The sequence below is a fragment of the Sinocyclocheilus grahami genome, unplaced genomic scaffold, assembly GCF_001515645.1.
Source record: "Sinocyclocheilus grahami isolate Dianchi unplaced genomic scaffold, SAMN03320097.WGS_v1.1 scaffold409.1, whole genome shotgun sequence".
NCBI lineage: Eukaryota > Metazoa > Chordata > Actinopteri > Cypriniformes > Cyprinidae > Sinocyclocheilus > Sinocyclocheilus grahami.
Window position 1 is genome coordinate 1,143,839 of NW_015505588.1, and position 24,138 is coordinate 1,167,976.

General features: G+C 37.1%; 1 protein-coding gene across 1 annotated transcript in view; it reads right to left on the bottom strand.

The window, feature by feature from the left end:
• The window catches only part of LOC107550857 (phospholipid-transporting ATPase IA-like), a 188,012-nt gene that overhangs the window by 87,272 nt on the left and 76,602 nt on the right, over window positions 1-24,138 (bottom strand). Inside the window, exons 3-15 of the mRNA XM_016232260.1 lie at window positions 21,328-21,427; window positions 18,874-18,972; window positions 14,076-14,121; window positions 13,384-13,424; window positions 12,178-12,251; window positions 8,259-8,328; window positions 8,019-8,146; window positions 7,492-7,603; window positions 7,248-7,413; window positions 3,309-3,436; window positions 2,882-2,959; window positions 1,832-1,920; window positions 1,151-1,382 (exon numbers count right to left, since the gene is read on the bottom strand). Coding sequence (XP_016087746.1) covers window positions 1,151-1,382; window positions 1,832-1,920; window positions 2,882-2,959; window positions 3,309-3,436; window positions 7,248-7,413; window positions 7,492-7,603; window positions 8,019-8,146; window positions 8,259-8,328; window positions 12,178-12,251; window positions 13,384-13,424; window positions 14,076-14,121; window positions 18,874-18,972; window positions 21,328-21,427 — 1,363 coding nt within the window. The remainder of the gene's footprint in view (window positions 1-1,150; window positions 1,383-1,831; window positions 1,921-2,881; window positions 2,960-3,308; window positions 3,437-7,247; window positions 7,414-7,491; window positions 7,604-8,018; window positions 8,147-8,258; window positions 8,329-12,177; window positions 12,252-13,383; window positions 13,425-14,075; window positions 14,122-18,873; window positions 18,973-21,327; window positions 21,428-24,138) is intronic.

Genomic DNA, 24,138 nt, shown 5'->3' on the forward strand with positions numbered 1-24,138 from the left:
GTTTTTCCATATAGAATAAACTGTCTACAGCTCTTTTATATCATTGTCTTTGTCCATTAAGCTACATTACGTGTTTTATTTATAATGATTTTCTATAGGAGGAAAATGTTTAACGTGCACTTTAACGCATTGCGTTCTGGGCTCGTCTGCATGCCTGTACGGAGTTGATCCTTTTAAAATCACTTAATGCATTTCAAAATGCACGTTCATATTTGTTGGTCTGTATATACTTTGAGTCAACAACAAGACATATAGGCTACTGTATTGTCTTTATCATCCGTTATTATGCCACGTTAAGCGTTTTTCTGTATGGGAGGACAAGTGAAAGTTTGCGCATTGTGTTCATGGCCATCTGCTTGCCTTGTAGTACATTAAATAATAACTATATATCGAATTTGATCTTTTAATTGAACTTATCTTCATCTTAATACATTACGCCATGTTAAGTGTTTATGTTTTTCTACAGGAGGAAAACGCTTAACGAGAGACTTTGTGCATTGCGTTCATATTCTGCTGTTCTGTGGCGACGGATTTGCGGGTCTTGTCTTTTTCTTGCAGGACCCTGTATGTTATAGTACTAAATTAGTTTTAATCGTTTAATCACCACAGCGTCTTGTCTCCATTGGCAACACGCACCATTTGTGTCGATTGCAAGTGATGTCGCAGGTACCGGAGAGTGCAAGTGGCGATTGCAAGTGACATTGTAATTTAGTTTATTTTTTCTTGTTTCACCACCTGGCTACTGTTGTAAAATGTTGAGCGATTCAAACAAAAAGTAATCAATAAATAGAACAAAATAAAAAAAAATAAAAGACTGCAAGTGACGTCGCTAGCAGAAGCGCAAGTGTCTGAGAGTGCAAGTCTGAGAATGCAAGTCTGAGAGTGCAAGTGCAAGGCTGCAGCTAGACCCTCTGGAAAAAAACAAGTGACTAACCAAACTTTAACGCTATTATTTTGCTGCCTTGGAAGCACTAGCATTAGAAATGCAAATCTTGTTTAACATAAGAACTTTAACATTTCCAGTGAGTGTCTTCCTTTAAGTGTCACAGAGGAAGTGCCTCTTGAATCTCCTCATCTCAGAAGAGTTTTAATTGAGCTAATAGGATTAATGTTGCTCCTAATGCTGGAGAAGAGATCATTTAGATCCAGCACTGATATTGCCGCCATGTGCTTTATTCTCCGAATGCAGAACATAAAGAGACACCATTAAATTTGAATGTGAACATATATTTTGTGATGGTTGGCATGTCTGTGATAAGATCTGAAGTCCTTGTGCATGTAAACATCCAATAAGCTCAGAGCCATGGCCTCGACGTGACCTCGTCCAATACGTCTCACCTTTCGTAGACTGCTTACCATAAACATCACTGCGGTCATAAAATCTATCCAGTGAGAAGGGAAAACACAGATATGGAAGAGAGCTCTGCCACATGCTGAGCACGCTGATGAATATTTCTTCAAAAACACACTTGCATGGTATCAGCTGCAGCACAGAGGAAATTTCACCATTCACAACACTTTAAGCTTATAAATACAGCTGTGTCTAACAAAATGTTCTACATCTAGTTTTAGAACACACATATACATATCAAAGTTAGACAAATAGGCAACCAGAAATGCAGTGTTCCTATCGAAGCAAGTTAAAAAAAAAATAATAAAAAAAAAAAGGGGGAAAGAAAATCTGCGAGTCCCCTTCTCTGATATTTATAGAATCGCTCTGGCTGTGCAGAGAAGAATCGAGGCAGCTGCTAACAAGGGAGCGGAGGACAAGACAGCTAGAGCCAGATGTACACTCTACTGATTATGAAAGCCATGTGAAACAGAGCCTTACCCGTAGGCCACGCCTGCAATTGTGCACTTCTTAAACTGCATGACGTTGCACGTCAGGGTGCCTGTCTTGTCTGAAAAGATGTACTTCACCTGGTTTCAGGAAAGAGAGATCAATAAACTAGAGTTAAGTAGTTACACAAAGTAAATATTTTCAACCCATTTTACTTCCGTAATGCAACTTATTCTGCATAAAACAGAATATTCTACAGAAAATATGCAAGGAGGGACTTGATTTAACGCATCAGGAATAAACTAGATTGTGAAAAGTAGGTCTTTATTGTATTAACTGGCATTAGGCTGTATTCCCAAATAAAATTCTAAGTATTACAGCTAAACTGATAAATTGTGTTATGGCTGATAGCCGATAGCTGATGAATGGCTAATATTAAAATTCTATATAACTTCGCCTAAATAAATCTACAAAAAAAAAAAAAAAACGACACATTTTGTGATCTGCTACAGATTACATTTAACAGTGTTATTTAATGTGTTTTCAAAGATGAATTTAAAATGAGCATTACATGATAGCAAAGGTGATCTACAAGATAAAAACAGGGGAAATGAAAAAAGAACAATTAACTATCCAATATTGGCAAACAATATTGATAACATTTTAAATTATGGTCAATAATCAATATGGAATCAATACACTATGGTTCAAACGTTTGTGGTCAATAAGATTTTTTCCACATTTTTTATCAAGTCTATTATGCCCGCAAATACAATTTTGTTGATGAAAAACACAAAAATAGCAATATTGCAAAATATTACAATATAAAATAACTGTTTTCTATTTTAACACATTTTTAAATGTAATTTTTAAAGCAGCAATTTCTCCAGGCTTTAGCCACACATAATCCTTCAGAAATCATTCTAATATGCTGATTTGGTGCTCAAGAAACATTGCTGTAAAAGTCTTAATTTCAGCTGAAGAGTAGTATATATTATGCATAATTGCATGAAATGAGTTTTTGCAAATATAAATAAAATGAAATTGTTTTAATTTTTGTTCATAAATGAGTTTATTTCTGAACGTGAGGGCAAGCAGTACCTGTCCCAACTCCTCATTCAGGTTTGATGTCCGGGCCATAGCTGGTGTGTTGGTGACTTCATACAGCATGTCAGTGTCCTAAAATCACCAGGCAGAATTAATAATCACAACCATTTTCTATTAATATCTTGCCATCTGGACTCCAAAACATATACCGCTCTTTTTGAATGAAACAACCGCTCAAAAGTCTTGACTCTATGGGAATTCACAAAACTCCACTGCATCTAAAAGCGGTGTCTGTTTGCTATAAGCACCTTGCCCCAAATCCAATTTTGGCATCTTCAAATGGGTTATTTTGATAAAGCTCCACTTTCGTTTGGGCGGTGAAGTTTTCTGGGATTGGCCCTGGAGGTTAAGGCAGTCTGCATTTCAAAGACAGCAGATTTATCACACAGACAGAGCTCCCGCAGCTCAGCCTCACACTCACCCAGTTGATGAAGAAAGCCTGGACGAACTTGATGACCTCTAGAGTCACCAGAAGACTGATGGGAATCAGGTTGTTGAAGAGGATGATGAAGGTGAGGAAGTTCAGGCCAAAGTTGGCCGCTCCACCATCTAGAAAAAGAAGAGCGAGGGGAGGAAGAGGAGAGAGAGGTAGTAAGCTGGCAGAATGTTTCTGAGCTATGAAAGGCAAGATGGGATGGGGTGGACTGAGGAGAAATGATGGAAGGACAACTATGCCACAAGCTCATCTGGTCTAATTTGCAACGTTTCCACAATGCTCCACTAGCGTTGTGTGAGCGTTGTGCAAACACTATACAACTCTTCCACCCAAACTCTCCAGTAAGCCTCTAACCTACAAATTCATTCAATTCTCCAATCAGGTCTCCATTAATTAGTAGCTAAACTAGATTCTTTGACATCATAGTGGCAGCCTTGGCAATATGGGCAAGATTCAAAGCAACACATTATCCCACAATGCACTGGGGGTGGGTAATCATGATTTTCAATCTTAAATCAAACACCAAATTTAACAAAGAGAGCAGCACAAAGAGAAACAAAAATGTAATCAATAAAAATAAGACCACAGACACAAGACAGCTCACACATAGTGTTAAAATCAACATGAAACAATATTCACAACCCATTTTACTTTGACATATGACCATGTTTAAAAGGATATTCAAAGAGAGAAATACATTAAACTACATGAACTATTAGCAAGATCTAAAAAACAACATTACACTAGTCTTAAACAAAAATAAAATTTGAATTCTGGTGTCATATGCGTCATAACATTTTATTTTACCCATATTTATTAACATTAAACACTGATGAAATGTCCATAACGAGACTAAGAGCGTTTTTTAAAGAAAGTAAATGGGTTCTTTTTTACTTCATGTTGACTTTAAGCATGAATAAAAAGCTTTACCTGGGGATCCACAGAATGCAAATTGTCTTTCTGAGCAGTTAGGAGAGGGAGCGCTTTTCTCATACAGAGTCATAGAACTAGAGAGGCTGGGCAATCATACAACTGCTATTGGAACTGACTCACGGAGAGAGGAAGAGGATTTGGCTAGTGGTGGGAAGGAAGACAATCAGTTTGGATGTTTCAGTGTAAAGGAGGAAGACCAGTCTAAAGTACCTTCCAATAACATGGAGCCGAACAGAGAGATGTGACATTTCGAGATATTTCAATCATTTGGAAGATCCGAAACATAGTACAAGTAACACTGAACTAAGCTTGACTGTCTCTTGCATGTCGGCTGAAGAAGACCTTTCCTGGTGGAAGATTTTTGGCTGCATCGGAAACTACTCAAAACTTATTTCCTGACTACTGAATAGTCTAGTTATAAAAACTACACCCAACAAACACCAAGTTGGCAATAAAGAAGACAACTTCTCTGCATTCAACAGGCTACAGTAAACAAATGCATCTCTAATCGCTAACCTTCACCGCTGCACATGCTCACATGACATTCTGAAGCATGCAGGAAGATGCAGCACCATCTCTCTTAGCTAGCTACTGCAGGTCCACTGACATCAGTGCAGCAAGGAGTCGCGCTGCGGGGTCAGCACTTCTCAAGACACCCGTCTTGAGAAGCACAAAACCTGCTACCTGTTATTTCATGGTCAGGAGTTCAACATGGGTGACTGTTGTTGCAGGTGGCGTGAATGCATAACAAATGACTGCTGCTCAAGTGCTCAGGAGGCCCATCTGCATAGAGGCACATGCATTGGTTTGGATATATACTGGGCAGAAGCAGAGTAAAATATCACAGGGGTTCAAAGTCAAATGAATTATTTATGACGAATAATTACTCATCTGCCTGAAGTGTGCAACGCTTAGACTAATGAGTGAAAGGTGTGTATCCGTCGCCCTGAGTGTACACCTGCTAACCCAATCTGGAAACCTTCAAGCACAGCTATTGCATTGTTTTTACCTCTGGGGATGAATCATAATCTGAGTTTTAGAAAGAAGTCTCTTATGCTCATCAAGGCTGGATTTATTTGGTAAATAAAATTATTACATACATAAATACATATGTACATACATAAATAAAATCTGTAATATTGTGCCACATTATTACAATTCAAAATTTTTTTTTTCCATTTTAATGTTTTAAAATTGTATTTATAAACAGTTTTCTGCGCAATATTTCTGTGGAAACGTGATACTTATCTTCAGTATTTTTTTATATTAATAGAAACTGTTTATTTGAAATAGAAATCTTTTGTGACATTACAAGTCTCTTTACTTTCAATGCATCCTTGCTAAATGCAAGTATTAATTTATTTTTAAAAACCACACAAATCTGAATGGTAGTGTACTAGCTCCCTCCAGGTATTATTAACCCTAATCGTTTTATCATGAATCCTTGATTATACCCCTGACTGAAAAAGCAGGAAGTGGCCTTGGTTTATAAAGTAAGTATAATCTGCAAAAGCATGTAAACGACAAATCAATGCCACATCTCCCTTTTACAGCTCCACTAGGAGGGCAAACAACAAACACAAGACAAAGTCTCCCTCCTTTAGAGGAATAATCAATTTCATGATGGATACCTGCTTTATGGCCTCACTGTTCCCTCACATGGCACCCAACATCATTGTTATTTCCTTTCCAAATGACTGCGCTGGATGTGAATGATTACAGATGGAACCCAGCATTGGTGGTGCAACTCAGCATTTGACAACATTTTCGATGAACTCTCAGAGCATACCAAGAAGGGAACTGTGTAGGCCATAAAACAAGCTGCGATCGATTCGGACACAAACAGCACCTCCTATTTAAATCAAGAGTAATGATGGTGGTGACACGTTAATTAATTTGCAAGCGTCTCCTGCCAACAATTTAACACATTTTCGCCTCTTATTGGTGCACAAAATTGTTCATTTTTTTCTTTTTCAATTACCTGCAATGCTCAAGGCATGCAACAGATGTGTTCCCATCACTGCTCATTAAAAATGAAAGGCAGTGTTGCGTTTCTTAATATCGTACTTTTACAACCCAAACATTAAGCCTATTAGCATGGATTTGCTAATCTTCTCCAGAGCTGGGCCTTTTCGGTCTCGTCTGTCAGCACCGGTATAACAAACACAGCTGAACGAGGATGTGGGTAAGAGGAAAAGGGGGGCATTTAGAAAATGTCACGGTTTGACCTCCAGGGTCTTCTGCACGGGAACACGTTTCTAACTCTTGCTCTGACAGCGCCCGTGGGTAACTCGCTCCTCTCCACGTGTGTTTCTTTGGGTCCGAGGCTTACTGTCATGGCTCATTTGTTAGGCACGAGCGAAAGGACGCTGGCGCGTCCGAAGCCGGAGCTTACGAAGTGTTTAACGTGTCACCAAAATAAAGAAAGGGAAGGCACGTTTTTGACATCAGGCATTAAGAGGGTCTACACAGTGTAGAGCTGGAAGGGAAAAACCTATCATTGGATTCCTGGTGTGTGTGCGGTCCTCTGCAATTTCCCTCATAAAGTAGGGCAACCATATAAGTGGCTTCAGTAGCTTAGCAAAAGCCGAGCTTCAGTTAGGGGTTAGTAAGGAGGGGTCATTCACAGATGGCCAAGGGTTTTAAATGGTTGTTACCTGGAGCTGTTAAGAAAATGACAACAACAAAGAAACAAAAAACACAAACCAAACAGAATGTTAGAAAGGAAGCTGATAACAAAACGAACGAAAAAAAGAAGTACAGCAGCGTTCGTGATATTCAACCATTTATACATTCATGTGTCTATGCATATTAGAACTAAAAGGGAAAAGTTCTCCTTTCCCTTTTTATTGACAAATATTCACATATGCAATGCATATTTGTTTACATAAAGGGAAGACGAAAATTACTGACGATAACAAAAAAAATGAAAGCACACATAGATACACAAGCGGTCTAGCATGACAGAAGGAAAGGGGGTCTGGTTCTTACAGTTGAGGTCCATGTACCAGGCGTCATTGCCATACTGGTACTTCCAGATGGTCTGGCCTATGGAGCACACCAACGAAATGGCCAAGAGACAGCCAAAAAGCAAGAGGATCTGAAAGTTGGTGATGCGCTCCACGTTGGAAAGCTTCAGAGGGGGGGACGTGGAGTTCTGGACACAAAACTCAGATTTCTCAGATTGAAGCTGGATTTGGGATACGACTGAAGTAGACTGAAGCAGACAGATTACCTGCATGAGTTTGGTGTCGTGTCCTGTGTAGACCACGATACCGTGGACCCACTGTGTGTTCCTGAGTTGTGCTCCTCTCAGCAAGATCTGATCAGGACCGAGTGGTACGGTGCTAAATATGGAGCAAACCCAACAATTGATGAACATTTAAAAAAATTAATCCAACCCAAAAAAATACAGCATAACAGCAGGATAATGTGATGTTAGATATAAATAAATGCACAGAGGGAAGTTTAGTGAAAACACAACCCATTTGGTATTTTATAAAGTATAGATTTGTTCCTTCCTAAATATCAATATGCAATTAAACCTGCCTTCAATTATCAGTGAGACATTTTCATTCTTCAACTTCGATCGAACCCTTCCTGCTGAAATTAACTTCTCACGCTCATCAGTATCTCAGACTAATGAAATACAAGACTGAAGTCAGCCTGAACATTTCTGTCATTGCTTCTGTTTTTCTTTCATTCACCTCAATCCAAATTTGACCTTTATCACTCACACTCTGCCTGTCGATTTTCTCATACCTGTGTCCATCCAGGCGAATATTGCCCACAAACTCATACAGGTGTCTGTTGGGACTCTCACATTCCATCCGTCCAGAGAGACGCATTAGACTGTCAATGTCCTTGATGTCCGTAGTGATCTGCAGACCCTGAGTATAACAAAAAACACTAAGTAATACAATTCACACCAGTAAACAATTAGCTGAATTGTACAGTATTAATTAATAACAGTAGGTATGACATGAGGGGGGCAAAAATCACCTGTCTGATCTTGAGATTAGTTTCTCCATCTAGATTTGAGGTCTCAATGTAGCACATTCCTTGAGGTTCACTACAATAAACAGCACCATTATGAAAAAAAAATAAATAAAATTTAATACATCATGAGGATACATGGCACCACCAGTAGAATACTTTGCAGTTTACTGAAATATGTGAGCCTGGACCACAAAACCAGTCATAAGGGTACATTTTTTGAAATTGAGATTTATACACCATCTCAAATCTGAATAAAAAAGCTTTCCATTGATGTATGGTTTGTTAGGATAGGACAATATTTGGCCGAGATACAACTATTTGAAAATCTGGAATGTGAGGGCGCAAAAATCGCGTTTAAAGTTGTCCAAATGAAGTTCTTAGCAATGCGTATTACTAATCAAAAATTACGTTTTGTTATATTTACAGTAGGAAATTTACAAAATATCTTTATGGAACATGATCTTTACATAACATCCTAATGATTTTTGGCCTAAAAGGAAAATCTATAATTTTGACCCATACAATGTATTGTTGGCTATTGCTACAAATATACCCCAGCGACTTAAGACTGGTTTTGTGGTCCAGGGTCACATATATAATAAATAAATTATTAATTTATACGGTTCAAAAGTTTGGGGTCAGTAAGTTTTTTTTAAAACAATTATTGAGCAAGGACTTAAATTGATCAAAAGTGACAGTAAATGCATTAATAACATTACAAAAGATTTCGATTTCAAATAAACGCTACTCTCTATTCAAAGAATTCTGAAAAAAAATATATCAAGGTTTTCACAAAAATATCAAGAAGCACAACTGTTTTCAACTGTGATAATACATGTTTATTGAGCAGCAAATTAGAATGAGTTCTGAAAGATCATGTGACACTGAAGACGGGAGTAATGCCTGCTGAAAATTCAGCTTTGCCATCATGGGAATAACTTACATTTTATATATTTTAATATGTATGTCAAAAAGTTATTTTGAGTTGCAATATCAATATTACTATTTGGACTATATTTTTGATTAAATAAATGCAGCCATGGTGAGTACAAGAGACTTTCAAAAACATAAAAAAAAAAAAATGGTACTAAGCCCAAACTTTTGAACAATAGTGTATCTTAAAAGAAATTGGCACAGCCTAGCTACTTTAATATCAAAATATCACGTAAAACAGATAAATGGCATTGGCTAAAATACGTAACTATTTCATATATAATTAATAACTAAAGAAGTTTTGTTCACATCAATCAAAACCACACAGCTAAATGAAGACCCATAATCAAAGATGCCCTTTTTTCTAGAGCTAGTACAGTTTACTGTTAAAATTATATTGATATTTATTTCAGTAAGGAAAGTGTACTGGGCAGCATATTTTCCCCAAACTGCATAAGGCATTTTAGTACTTGGACTGAAAATAAAAACACATCGCTCTAATGGGACTCTCTTAGATCCAGATCTTTCATTTTGCACTCAGCCATTAGGAAACTTTCACTCGATGCATCTTTGTTTATGGTCATGCATTCTGCTGTTTTTATTTTTAGTTACATCCTCCACATGCAACAAAGGAAAGATGCAGCACACCAGACAAATGAACATTCAGTGTTAATACTGAGAAGAGCAAAAGCAGGATAGCGAGTACACAGGGCCAAAGCTGTTCCACATCTCTCCTTTAATAAACGATAGCAGGCGTGACCAGAAAAGATGGTTCTCGTACTTAAAATGAAAAGTTCAGAAAATAATCAGAAAATCAGAAAAGTTTGCTCTGCTTTGGGTCTATACAAAACAAAAATAGATGTCAATACTCATTTCTTCTGTGGTTGTCAAAAATGTAACAAGTCCCCACCAAAACATCATGTTTATCTTAGAGTGAAAAAAACAACAACATTTCATAGATTCAGTATACGGACAATGTGGTTTACTATAAAGGCTCATGACAATACTGTACATTGTGGTGATGTGACCGCATGCAGAGAGTCACATCAGAGTCTGAGCTCCTGCTGAAGTCATGCATTGTGCCAACAGCTGTGACATTTACAGTCACTCAATGGCTCTTTTCTCCAGCTGTGTTAGAGAAGCGCTTTGTTTTTCCTGTGTGCACATGCTTAAGCATCTTCAGCACAAAGCAGAGGGTCTGTAATACACGTCTCTACGGTTATGGAAAGGGCTTCATCAGTATTTTCTGTTGGGAGTTGAACGGAGTCGTCCTCTGAGAAATATGTGCCTAGTCAGCCCATTTTTAGTGCTTAAATTTAAGAATCTCATGACAAAAGGTCCAACAATGATGCATGGGAGGTTGAGAGTTGTGATACCGAGTCTCAATAGGCTCTTTAATTGCACAATTATCAAACAGTGTGGCTGAGAAATATATTAAATATAAACCAAGGTATATTCAGAATCATATAGGCTAGCTGGTAACAAAATAAAACACCACTGTGAATAAAATAATAACTTTAATGCACTTTATTTACACATCAAGTTTCTGGAAAATTAGTTTTGTGATCTATGTCTCACTATTTTTTTAAGTATGAGCCTTTAGTTTTGACTGCATCACTGATTTAAACTTCAATAGCAAAATAATATTAGAAATTGGGAAATTCAACTAATTTCTATTACTCTATTCAAAATTTGTGTTTCACTGAATCATTTTTAAAATATTCATTTTTCTTGCACTAAAATGTTTTAGTAAAAACATATGTAGGTAAATGTAGGTAATATATATATATTGTACTAGAATATTCCCAAAATACTCTAAAATCTGCTTTACATCTATATGTTATAATCTTATTGCTTAATGTTATAATAATGTAGTTTTTGAATGCATACAGAAAAACTGATATCACCCAGCGGAACCCAACAATATCAATCAGATCATTGCTAAAAAAAAATGGCATAACCAAGAATAGCATTAAAAGCTGACAAAACACCATCAGGCCAAAACAACAAAAAAATTGAAAGAGAGAGAAATATTAAGGTAACAGATTCTCTCCATCTGTGCACCCCCTGCCCCCTTCCCACCCAACCCGCATGCAAACTGGAGTTGTTCCTGACCTGGACGACAGAATGATGAGGTCAGCCGGGAGGTGATCTCCATTGGCTGCTCGGACTACCTCCCCTACTGACACCTTTAATTTGCCCAGCAGCCCCGGCGCAAGGGGAATGACGCGAGTGAAGTCGGGAGAAGGTTGTTCATCACATGAGGTTGGGAGGGGAGGGAGAAAGGTGGAGATGAGAGGAGGGAAAGGACATAAGATGGGCAGAGGAGGAAGAGCACACATAAGACGGGGAGAGAGACACAAACACACAAACGTTTAATCTTCACAGAGGAAAAAACACAATGTTCACTGCTCAAAACCCACCCAGGCCAGGCTAAACCACCAGTAAAGATTTTATAATTTTGATAAAACTTTTATTTTACAGATATTTATTTTATCTGTGGCTGATGTAAATGTCTGCAACACCCCAGAATTTTGGGTCAACTTAAGGCCTGGCTGGCAATTGGATTTTGACAGTGAAGAGGACAACTTCATCAGGTCAGTATTAATCAATAAGCAAACATCCACTAAAGGAAGTGCTGATTTTGACTTTTCACTCATTTTAAAACTCTACCATTTGTGCCCCTTATTTCATAATAAACCCCTATAACTTTTAGGTTTGGAACAAAAAAAGGCAAGTAAACAATGGCAGAATTTTCAATTTTGGGTGAACTAGTCATTTAATCCTTCATCCTTTGTGGATAATATATGACATTTATATTATTAAAACCATCAACTGATACCATTTGTAATGACACTGCACTGATTTGGAGCTTTGTCTCAGGGTTATTTGTTATTAGCCTGTTAATCATCACTTCCTTTGGGTGTTAAGTGTGAGACAGGGGCATAAGGATGGACAAGTTCCTTTCTGATGACGTAGACTCGTCTACCTGGATGACAGCAGTATAGCATCTGCTGGTACGAAATCTTTGCCATTAACTTTAACTATGTCTCCAACCACAACCTGTAAAACACAAACTAGTTATCAATTCAAAAACTTTACAGCAAACTAGCAGCCACTGGCGAGAGTAAAGAAATAAGAAATATTCATTTCACTCGTTTCATTCAGGAGGTACTTAGATCCAAACATAAGCCTTCACTTGAGACTAGCATTTAAAATGAGGCCATTTAATCAAAAGTATTCTCTGTAAAATCCACAAATAAACTATTTATTTTTTCAGATTTGCATTTTTAATAATCTTATTAGCCATAATCCAGTAGAAGTGGGGGAACGCTGCTTCATAGCTGCTATTTTGAATCAAAGTGGAGAGCTACTTAAATATGCATGAGTTGATATACGATTTATAAGGAGGCTTATATTAAAATTCATTATTTATACTGTGCACTGTAATTCAAAGTGTGTCACAGTGTGGCTTAATAAAAGGAAGGGCGACAAGAAGCCTGGCTCCACAAAACTGTTTGAATATTGATGAGATGACAATAAAAATAAAACTAGATTTAATGAGCTGAAGCAGAAACATGTTGTACTTCACTGTCAATTCTAGCAGCACTTAGCAGAATTGCAGCTTCAGAAAATAATATACTAAAAGGAAACAACTGTAAGCAGTCATAGTTGACATCACATCCTATTCTATGCCACGGTGAGGTCACCAGGGCACAAGTTAATGCACTCTCGCAGATGTGCACTAATATAGCAAACAGTGATGAATGCCCAGTCCTCAGGTAATTATATCTCCAGCCATTTCCTTTTGCTTTCACTTTATAATTATGGACTGTGTGTTACCATCAGGGTAATTAGCTCAACTCTCTATTAACACATTGAAAAGCTGCTCTATGTCTGGCTGCATTAGGATCTCTATGGACACCGCACGTAAGCTGCGGCCTGGTTAGAGTCTACTCCTGGATTCTCAACTCTTTAGGTTAAGATGAGCAAAAGAAAAAGAGCAGAGAGGGAAGTACCCTCTTCAGAAAACACCAAAGTATCTGTTTTCAAACCAAACCTGCTCTGGTTTACGCCATCGTGCATCTTTATATGCATACTCATTTCTCACCCTGTTTCTAAGAGTATGTCAACTAATTTTCAGGCTGGAACTCAGTGAGGCAATTGGTATGAGAAACACCATCGGCTGCAGTACCTTCTCCCAATGTACAATCTCCCAAGCGCCATTCCTCAATACTACAAAAGAGAAAGAAAGATCACCATAAGTGAAATGTAAAAAAAAAAAGATCCCTAACACAGACCAAGACCCCATGATATAAAAATGCATTCGCATATACACACACACATTTAAAGTTGACGGTCTTCTTCTTGCAGGGGGGAAAAAAAAAGATGAAAAGTTCTAATTACTATATGCTGACTCATCCTGTATGGCTGTGTCCAATTTTTTGGCCAATCTAATTTCTCATTAGAAGGGTAGTGCCTAACTAGCAAATCACAACTCAAGGACGTAAGACAAATTAAAGCTACTGCCTATTAAAAGAGTCATTTACATGCCACCTCAACTTTATTTCAATAGGAAATACTCCAAAACAGGGAGGAAAAAAAAAAAGATGAAAAGTTCTAATTACTATATGCTGACTCATCCTGTATGGCTGTGTCCAATTTTTTGGCCAATCTAATTTCTCATTAGAAGGGTAGTGCCTAACTAGCAAATCACAACTCAAGGACGTAAGACAAATTAAAGCTACTGCCTATTAAAAGAGTCATTTACATCCCACCTCAACTTTATTTCAATAGGAAATACTCCAAAACAGGGAGGAAAACTGCTCTAATCAGGCGAATATATAGGGTTTTTAAAGACAAATGTTGAGCAAACAAATGTCTTACCTTGTGTCTCTTTCTTGTTAACAACACTATCAGCATTGTGGCGTTTCTGAAATAAAAAAAAAGAAGTTATTAATCAAATGAGCCAAATCAAAGTTTCAAATACTTTTAGATGGACAGACATTATTTTATGGATTTTATTACTTTCTTCTGCACTATAAAAGAACTTTGGCACACAATTATTACAGACATATAAATATAGCATGCATTCAACACAAAGTCATTAGAAAATACTAAAACCTTTTAGAAAATAAAATAAACATTCTTTATAGAGAAAGAGTGATGTTTTACATGTTTAGTGATCAATAAAACTGCTAATCGAGAAGCGGAGAGATTGTCCATTGAAGCACTCTTTTCTGTCCCAGATTACAAGAGCTGTTTGATCTGCTCTAATCAAGAACCACTTTGAGCTTTTCTATTACAGAGAGTGAATACGAATGAGCGAGTGATCTGAAATCACTGATTAGCCTCTAAAAGCTCTACATATACATTTGTGTTCTTGCCAGTGCTCTCTGATTGCCTAATTATCCTCCCGGTTAACACTGGGAAATACGTCCAGTGTCACCTCGGTTTGTCCAGGACGGCTGGTTTATGAGCTGTTAGGAAGACAACATGAGAGAAATCTGAATAACTTAAAATTATGGTACTATGCTTAAAGTTCCACGAGCGCCAGTTACCTAAATGCAGATTACATCTATAAAATAATGTTCTATAAAGTAATGTTGCTACTGACTACTAAGAAAATGTCCAAATTAAATTTGTTTATATAGAGACAATTTATCAAAAAATAAAAATAATCTGTTGCTTACTGTATATACTCTGCATCAAAATAAATAAATGCATACATAAATAAATAATTGCAGGCAGTCTTTCTATATAATTCTTCCCCTCCTCCCAATCTCTTTCAAATTGATATTATATTAAAATAACATTAACTGTGACAAACAGCAACATTTATATTACTGGAGAGATTACCGAGTGGCCCATGTCACATGACCTCTGCAGGAGAAGGAAAAAGTTAGACTGGTCTAAGATCCCATTTATCATCCAAATCAGCTCTGGTGCAGTGTTGGATAACTCATTCTCTCCCTTTCTCCTCACTCTCTCCTGTTTCCATTTCCCTCACATTTTCCTTCAGCTCAACATGGAGCAGAGATAAGGCTCTGCGGAGGGAAGTGATGATTTGATTACGCATCTAATCTAACTGATGGCTTGTCTGCAGTGAACATGGGAGCAAGAGGATATTTAACAATACAAGAAGGCCCCGAAAAGGAAGAGGAGACAGTGGTTTGGGTTTGTGGTAAAATGCAGCACTAAGTCCCAGAAGGATTAGTGGAGTACAGTGGGGTGCAGCTGATAAGCAGGCCACTGTGTGGAAAGCACTGGCGCGTCACCTCTTTGTTAGACTCGGTCGTTGTTAGAGATGCCGGATTATGACGAGTTATGGATTATACTGAGCCTACTGGCTTCTTTTGAAACTCGTATATGAAGACACAGTAAGAACGCAACAAACAAAAACTGTTCAAAAGTTTGGGATCAGTAAGATTTTTTTTAAATATTATTTTATTCAGCAAAGATGCATTAAAATGATCAAAAGTGACAGTAAAGACATTCATAATGTTATAAAAGATTTCTATTATTTCAATCAATCTTTTGAACTCTATCAAAGAATCCTGAAATTGTTTTTTTTGTTATTTAACAGCATATTAGAATGATATTAGATTGAATGGCTGCTGGTAATTTAGCTGTATTTACAGGAATAAATTACAATTTAAAACATAAGGAAATAGAAGTTATTTTAAACTGATGAAATTTCACAATATTATATTTTACTGTATTTTTGATCACATAAATGCAGCCTTGATAAGTAAATGACACTTCTTTCAAAAACATTAACAAATAAATAAATCAAAATGACTAAGAAATATTTAGCAGCACGATCAAGCTTTTTTTCTTACAATAAGGGCAGGAAAAAAGCACCATATTTAAAGTCCTTGACAGCTCATGAAAAACAGCTCCTTAAGCTTGACGGCTCAAGAAAAACACCATTCACACATGTCTTGAGATTGTGATGTCCTATTAGAGAGCTACAGTTCAAAGCCCTTGATCACAGCAAAATATCTTCTTTTGTGTTTGAAAGCCAATCATTCAGGTTTGGAACATGAGTTTGAGAAAATTAATTAAATTAGTTAATTTTCTGGTGAACTATTTCTTTAAATACAAAAACAAGCCCTCCAAGTCTAACAAACAAAAGCTAGCACTCAAAGTAACAAGAGAAGCCTTTCTCTCGCCTTATGGGATGCCTCTAAAATTAATATTTGTTTTTACTTGAAGGGAAAAGAAAGCAAAGGTCATGTGACCTCCACTCACAGCAGAGTGGTACATGAGAGCGGGGAGGTGAATTTACCATATGACCTTCACGTCCAGAGCTAGTTTTGACCTCTCAGACCTGAATAACGCATCAGAAACCAATATAAAGTGTTGAGCCGGTCATTCTGACCACGGCATCCAGCGGGATGTCCAGAGGGATCCGGGAGAGCAGGCTCTGACTTCAGGGTCACAGCACAATGGTGGATCCACTTGGGCTGGTGCTTTTATCTCAGTGTTCACTCCTCTATGTAAATTTCTATGTAAAAAGGTCTTGGAATTAATTTACATGGCAAATAAGACGATAGTTCAGGTCAGGAAAAAAGCATCAGCTAATGGGAGTGAGATGCATTCTGCCGTGTACGTGATCACCATTCACCAGAGAGTGAGATTGAATTATCAGGAAGAGTAAAAGAGGTAAACGTGAACGCAGTCTAAAAACTGACTCCGATAATATAACAGCTGTGAAGGGCAGGAGAGAATAAAACCAACAGCAAGCACGACTGCACTTCAGATACTAAGATCAGCACAGTTCTCCTTCATTAACCAACTCATTAAAAATCATTCCAACTGCCAATGATAAAGTGATTAAGATACACTGGAAAAAGTGAGCTATCTGCATAAAGTTCACATGCATTTACTCTAGTGTTGTCACGAAACCAAAATTTTGACTGATGATACAATACCTGACTAAAATCTATTGATACTACTACTGAACCGATACTACGCCAAAAACATAATACAACAGGAAAGGTAATTGAATAATAGATGAGTCACATGGAGCTTATAGTTATTTTATCTATTAATATTTTTTTACTTGATCAGTGTGTGCCTGCCCTGCTTTTCATCCCTCTTTAAAATAAATAAATAAGTAATAAAAATCACATGCTAGTGTCACTAGCGCACAGGACTAAGGTGAGCAACTACCAAGCCTACATATTTATATCTTTGCAACATTGGTAAGTTAGCTAAAAGGATAAAGCCAAATTAGACGGTTATTACTGACCCCAACTGCCCCATCAAACTCAGACGGTGAAAATGTTCATGTGTCACAAAATAAATCACACTCTTTTGACTTATATTTGAGGGCATAAGCTAGGGGTGGGAAATATGACCAAAATCTTATTTCATAATACGAGTTAGGGCTTATTTTAATAATCGATTAATCTGTCGATTATTTTTTCGATTAATCCCAAAATCTTATTTCATAATATGAGTTAGGGCTGCAACTAACGATTATTTTAATAATCGATTAATCTGTCTATAATTTTTTCGATTAATCGATGAATCGGATAAAAAACAAAAAAGCAAGAAAAGCATTCATTTCCAACCCTTTATTCAAAAACAGAACTAAAACCTTTAGAAAGTGCACAAACATTTTGCTCCTTGAACATCCCTGAGCTGTTATAATAATAATAATAAAATAAAAATGGACTTACACAAAAAACATACACATGTATGCACATGAAGTGCGCCATTTGGGACAGGGCCTATATGAGGCGCCGAACTCTGCTAGCATCAGTTCGCGAGAGAGACCGAGTGTGTTCACTCCGCTCCGCGCTCAACTAAAGTTTTTTTTTTTTTAAATAATCAAACGTCTCCGCGTCGCGCGACACAACGTATCGATTATGAAATTCGTTGCCAACTCTTTTAGTAATCGATTTTTATCGATTTAATCGATTCGTTGTTGCAGCCCTAATACGAGTAATTCTATTTCACGATAACTATTTATATTATTATTATTATGTATTATATATTTATCTTTTGTTGTTTAATTAACATTGTAGATACAGACAGCAGCAGGAATATTAGCCTGCTGTCACTTTAAGAGCTGCGGATCCAATTTATTGATACACACATTTCCTTTCTCATCTTTTTATGTTCACTTAAATCATAACACAAAATGGGCATTCATATGTAATTGTGTGTGTATATTTCACCACTGAAGAGCAATAACATGTGAAAGAGATCTGAATTTGCGATCACGTGCTGTCTCGATGTGCTTTCAGTGCATGCACATCGGGTGTGTGAGTACCGCACAAGTTCTTTTTCAAGATTTATTGCGCTTAACTCATTTTAACATCAAGCAAAACCTGCACTTTATTTTCTAATTCATGCATGTTTCTTTTCCACTCTTAAATTGCTTAAAATGTTTAAACAGTCCTGCGCTGCGAGGATATAAAGTGTGGCACGGCCAGTGTTCATGCAGGGAAAGAAAGCAGAGCACTGTCCCGCTGTCGCATGTGGACGCAACTCAGGAAATATGGCTCTTAATAAAACACATTCTTAAAGTGCCAGTACTGGTAAAATGCGGAATCGTACCATTTTTAAAAGCAGGGTATCACGATACCTTTTTAGTACCAGTTTATCATGCAACACTAATTACCTCGGTAAGCTACTTGAACAAATCACAAATATAATTGAATGCTCTCACCAAGTCTTCTATAAACTCCTTCACTGCTGCCACCACCAAGATGAAGAGTAATGGCACCAGTGTTGTCCACCTCCCTGTTGGTGACACATCAGGGATTTGCTGTTGAGAGCAAAAAATAAATAAAATGGCCACATTAATGTCAGTCATTAATCCCTAGATCCAGAAGAGCAAAATCAAAACATGAACATCCAAATGGCACACTAACATCTTCACCTACAGGGCATGAATACAAACACTAATTAAAGTCCAGCAGAGCATTTAAATGTATGACCTCATGAAAAACACTGCTCCATTTTGTTTCCCAGCAATCATAACAGAGCCTGAGGGTGTACATCCCTAGTGGTGTTAGTATTTATCACCAGGAGGTCAAGAAAGCAACCTAAGGGAATGGCAAGAACCATCAGAACGTCAGCAGCAGCGACTCTGATGGATGTTTAGAAGTCGCCATGTGACATATCTGTCTACCCAGCTGAAGAGATCAGCTTAGACTTGCATAAATTTCCAGACTGGTCCACAGGCTGGTTAGGCAGTTGGTAAAGTGCCCTCAAGCTTATATATAATTCACACCATTAGAACTTGATTAAACTTCTACTGATTCTGGCAAAACTCACAGAGCTTACATAATATCAAGAAGTGGATCATCTTTGGAACGTGTCCCTATCAGATAAAGTGTCAGAGCTGTGACAGCTTCAGACAGAGGCCAGCAATGCAAAGACATACAATAGGAAACCCGAAACGGATTCCTTTTAACCTGATGCCAACACTTTCCCTTCTGCGTTACATTTCACTTAAACAGGAGAGTACACTCACAACCAAACCACAGTGGCATAGAAAACCAGACCAGTCGATCATCGTGGAACCTGGGTGTCAGGATCAAAATATTTAGTTGATTATAATGGCATATCCAGAAGCAGTTTTTGAGCAGTTTTGATGAAACGGCATCTATAAAAACCAGATGGTCGCCTTGGCCTCCCTCCTGTTTTTCTCATTCACAACATGCCTGTGCATTTCAAAGTCACTGCATTGACAGCAGCGTAATAAAGATACACAGAACCTGTGCTTCAAAGCCACCTGACTCCCTCTGTTTTACTCTTGTACCTCGCAGTTTCTCTTCTTTCTTCATCTCTCTTCCCCCTGGTCATCGATTGAGCTACATTAAAACAGAGGCGCTAATTTAATGTGCAGCGCATCCACAGGGTGATGCCGGGTTGCTCGATGGTGGATTCATCATACCTCCTGGCTCTAAAAGAACAGTATGTTTATAGAACTCAGAAGCCCTCGGTGACTGCAGCATCTGGTAATTACACAGATGCTGAAGCAGTGCAGCCAAAATCTGTTTAGGTCTCAAAAGCAATATATACAGTACACAACTGTTCAAAAGTTTGGAGTCAGTAAGATTTTTTTGTTTTTGAAAGAAGCCCATTATGCTCACAAAGGCTGCATTTATTTGATCAAAAAGAAATATTGTGGAATATTATTATATTTTAAATGGACTATTTCTATTTTTAAATATGTCTGAATGTAATTTATTCCTGTGATGCAAAGCTGAATTTTCAGCAGCCATTACTTCAATCTTCAGTGTTACATGATCCTTCAGAAATCATTCTAATGTGCTGATTTGCTGCTTAACAAACATTTCTTATTATTAATAATGTTGAAAACAGTGCTGCTCAACATTTTTTGTGGAAACACATACATATTTCAGGATTCTTTGATAAATAGAAAGTTCAAAAGGACAGCATTTATTGAAAACAGAAATCTTATGTAACATTATTAATGTCTTCACTGCCCATTTTGATCAATTTAACGGTCCTTGGAATAAAAATCATTAATTTCTTTCAAAAGACTCCAAACCTTTGAAACTTCAGTACTCAAGGAGCAATATACTTACCTTTAAATGGATGTGTTAGCTAGCAATTAAAGGCATAGTTCACCCAAAAATGAAAATTCTGTCATTAATAACTCATGTCATTCATGCCTTGTTTACAAGCAGAGGAATGCACACACTTGTCTCTTGTAAATGGCGGAGGACGCTGACGCAGATGAGAAGAATTGTTGAATAAAGTAGTTATTTTTGTTTTCTTTGTGCACAAAATGTATTCTCGTAGCTTCGTAAAATTATGGTTGAACCACTGATAGATATCACATGAACCATTTTAACAATGTCCTTAATACCTTTCTGGGCCTGGGAACATTTTAGTTTCGTTGCTGTCTATGCAGGGACAGAAAGCTGTTGAATTTAATCAAAAATAGCTTAATTTGTGTTCCAAAGATGAACGAAGGTCTTATGGGTTTGGAACGACATGAGTATGAGTAATTAATGACATGATTTTCATTTTTGGGTGAACTATCCCTTTAATATTTCGTGAGAGTTGACAGTCTTAATCTCTCCATCTTATCATCAGTATTCCTGCCCTGAGGGAGGAAGGTTGAAGAATAACACTGAAGTCTTACCTGCAGAAGTGCGATGAACAGGAAAAAGGAGTTTGCTGCTCTTCTGAACTGAGAGTACAGGAACCGAGGCAGGAACGTGAGGACATTGTACTTCGCAGTGCTGGAGAGAAAAGAAGAGAGGATGTGGTTACATCCTAACAATGACCACAATATAAAACCACTTGACATCACCTGCAGACTGGGCTGACACAGTTTATCATCCATTAATTTCTCACAGTTTGCAATTTTTAGTGGGTCACTATTATACCATAAAATGTGATATTGATAACCAGGAATCATTAGCATGACCTCCATCACGAATCAAAATCTGTCCCCCTTGCCACACCCAGTGTCAGTTTCAGTGCCAGCCTGAGACACGAGCACAAACACACAGTGAGTGATTGAGAGAGGCAGTTAAAGACCATAAAGAACAGCAAAGTTTGAGGAGAAGAGAGAGACTGGGCTGTAAAGAGCTCTGAATTTGAGTGAACTACGGTGGGAGCTTGCCAGAGCCTCCATCTCTCAGACTGCCGACTGATTTATGCTTACATTAGGCCCAAGACAGCGAGGCCACTTTAGACTGAGATAAACATCCCACTCTGAACCCTGACACCTGCCTCTTTATCCACCCACTTACAAAAAGAACAGCCAACCAAAAAAAAAAAAAATGTATTTCAATCAGAATATTGGTATTTATTTATTTTGTATTCACTAATGATAAAATATAAAACAACATTAAATATAAAAAGATAAAACAAAATACAATACAATAAAATACAGTATTCTTAATAAATGATACATATAATAAAATATAACACGTATACAAAGTAATAATACAAACTAATACAATACTATATAAATAATATAAAAGAGAATACAATATTCTCAGTCCACCAAGAAACAGTCTGAATTTTTATTAACATATAATAAGTGCTGTCAAACGATTAATCGCATCCAAAATAAGTTTGTTTACATAGTGTGTACAGTGTACATTTATTACATATAAATACACACACACATGTATGCATACATAAGAAAATGTTACATTTATATATTAAATATATAATATAAATTATATGAATGTAAATATATACATGTAAATACATGTAAATATTTTCAAAAAATATACTGTATGTGTGTGTATTTATATATATACACAAAAAAATTTACACAGTACACACATATTGAGTAAACAAAAACTTTGTTTGGATGCAATTAATCACGATTAATTGATTGACAGCACTAAATATAATAATACATATAATAGAATATAAAATAAACATAAGATAAGATAATACTGTATACAATAAAATATAAAATAATGTATTAAAATAAAATACTATATTCAATTCAATATTCTCAGCCACCTAAAAGCCTTTCAGAATATTAGCATTTTGTTACTAAATGACTGTAATATAAAATACAATACATACATTACAATACAGCCACGTTGGAGAGACTGAGAAAGTCTGTGCACATTTCTAACATGGAAAGCGATATGAGTCCTCTCACTGTCTCTACGTTTCACTGATCCAGTCTTCACAGAGATCCTTATCAGAGCACGGCACACAGCATACCGTAGCACAGCAATTAGCAGCACCGTACGAGATGGAAAGTTCTGTCAGGGGCCTGTCGTTCTCACTTTTCTAGACTTTCTCTTGGCTAGTTTTCAGCATTTGCTCAGTGTAGTTGCGTCAGGTGGCTAACAGCAGCTAGCAGCTGCTCCTACTGTTCTTCAGATAAAGAAACACATTTCCATGTTGCTGGGCTACTCAAATTCATGGAGGAGAGCAAGAGGGAAAAATGACATTGCCATCTGTCCTCATACTCATCTAGCACACATTAGACCTTTTTTTTAATTCAATAAAATGGGTGCAAAAAACATCTTTACAAAAAAAGGTTTCAAAAATATACCTGGGGAAAAATATAATAAATAGTTTAAATATTGGCTATTGTGAAATCAAATGAATTACCATCAAACAATATGAAGCTCTTCAGAACCTTTTAAACATTTTATTGAAAGTGGTTGCTAATGCAAAGTTTATTTAACAATAATAATGATGGACAACGTAAACTCAACATGACATTCTAGCAGACAGCTTTCTCACGGCAGTGCAGAGAGAGCTGACCTGCGTCTCTCCTCCCATTTCCTCTACACGACCCCAGAAACCAGATCTAGGTCTGCTTCTAGACCTCAGCCGGCTGCTTAACCCACACGCTCTGCTCTTTTAGCACTACTTGGCGTCATCATGCTTTTAAACAAACATGTATCGCACACGAGAGCTTCAGGACGCTGGCTCATCAGGCAGTCACTGGGGTGACTAGTGTAACTGCTCATCAAGATGCACCTCAGGGTTTAACCACGTGCTGTTAATCATTTTAATGGAGAGAAGGTCATGGCATTGTTGGCAGTGCCGTATTTACAAATGCATCAACAGCCGTTTTGTCTATAGTGTGAGGAGCAAACATACTTTTTTGGTTTTTGTGTTAGGAGAGAGATGTTAATAATGTTTGTTTGTTTGAGGTGTCAAAATGTGTAATTTAATACAACTTAGCATGCGCTCTATTCCCAACTCCAGAATGTTGTATTTGTTTAGGTAAAGCTTATGTTAGTATTTTGTTCAAGAGAAAAATTCCTTACATTTTACAACAACTTAAAGGGGTCATAGGATGCTACATGCACTTTTACAAGTAGTTTGAACCAAAATGTGTGTTGGCAGTGTGTGTACACAACTACCCTATAATGATAAAAATCCACCCAGTGTTTTTAAAAAAAAATCTGGTTAAATGTTTTCCCCTTTCTCAAATCAAGCCGATCTCAGATGCCTGTCT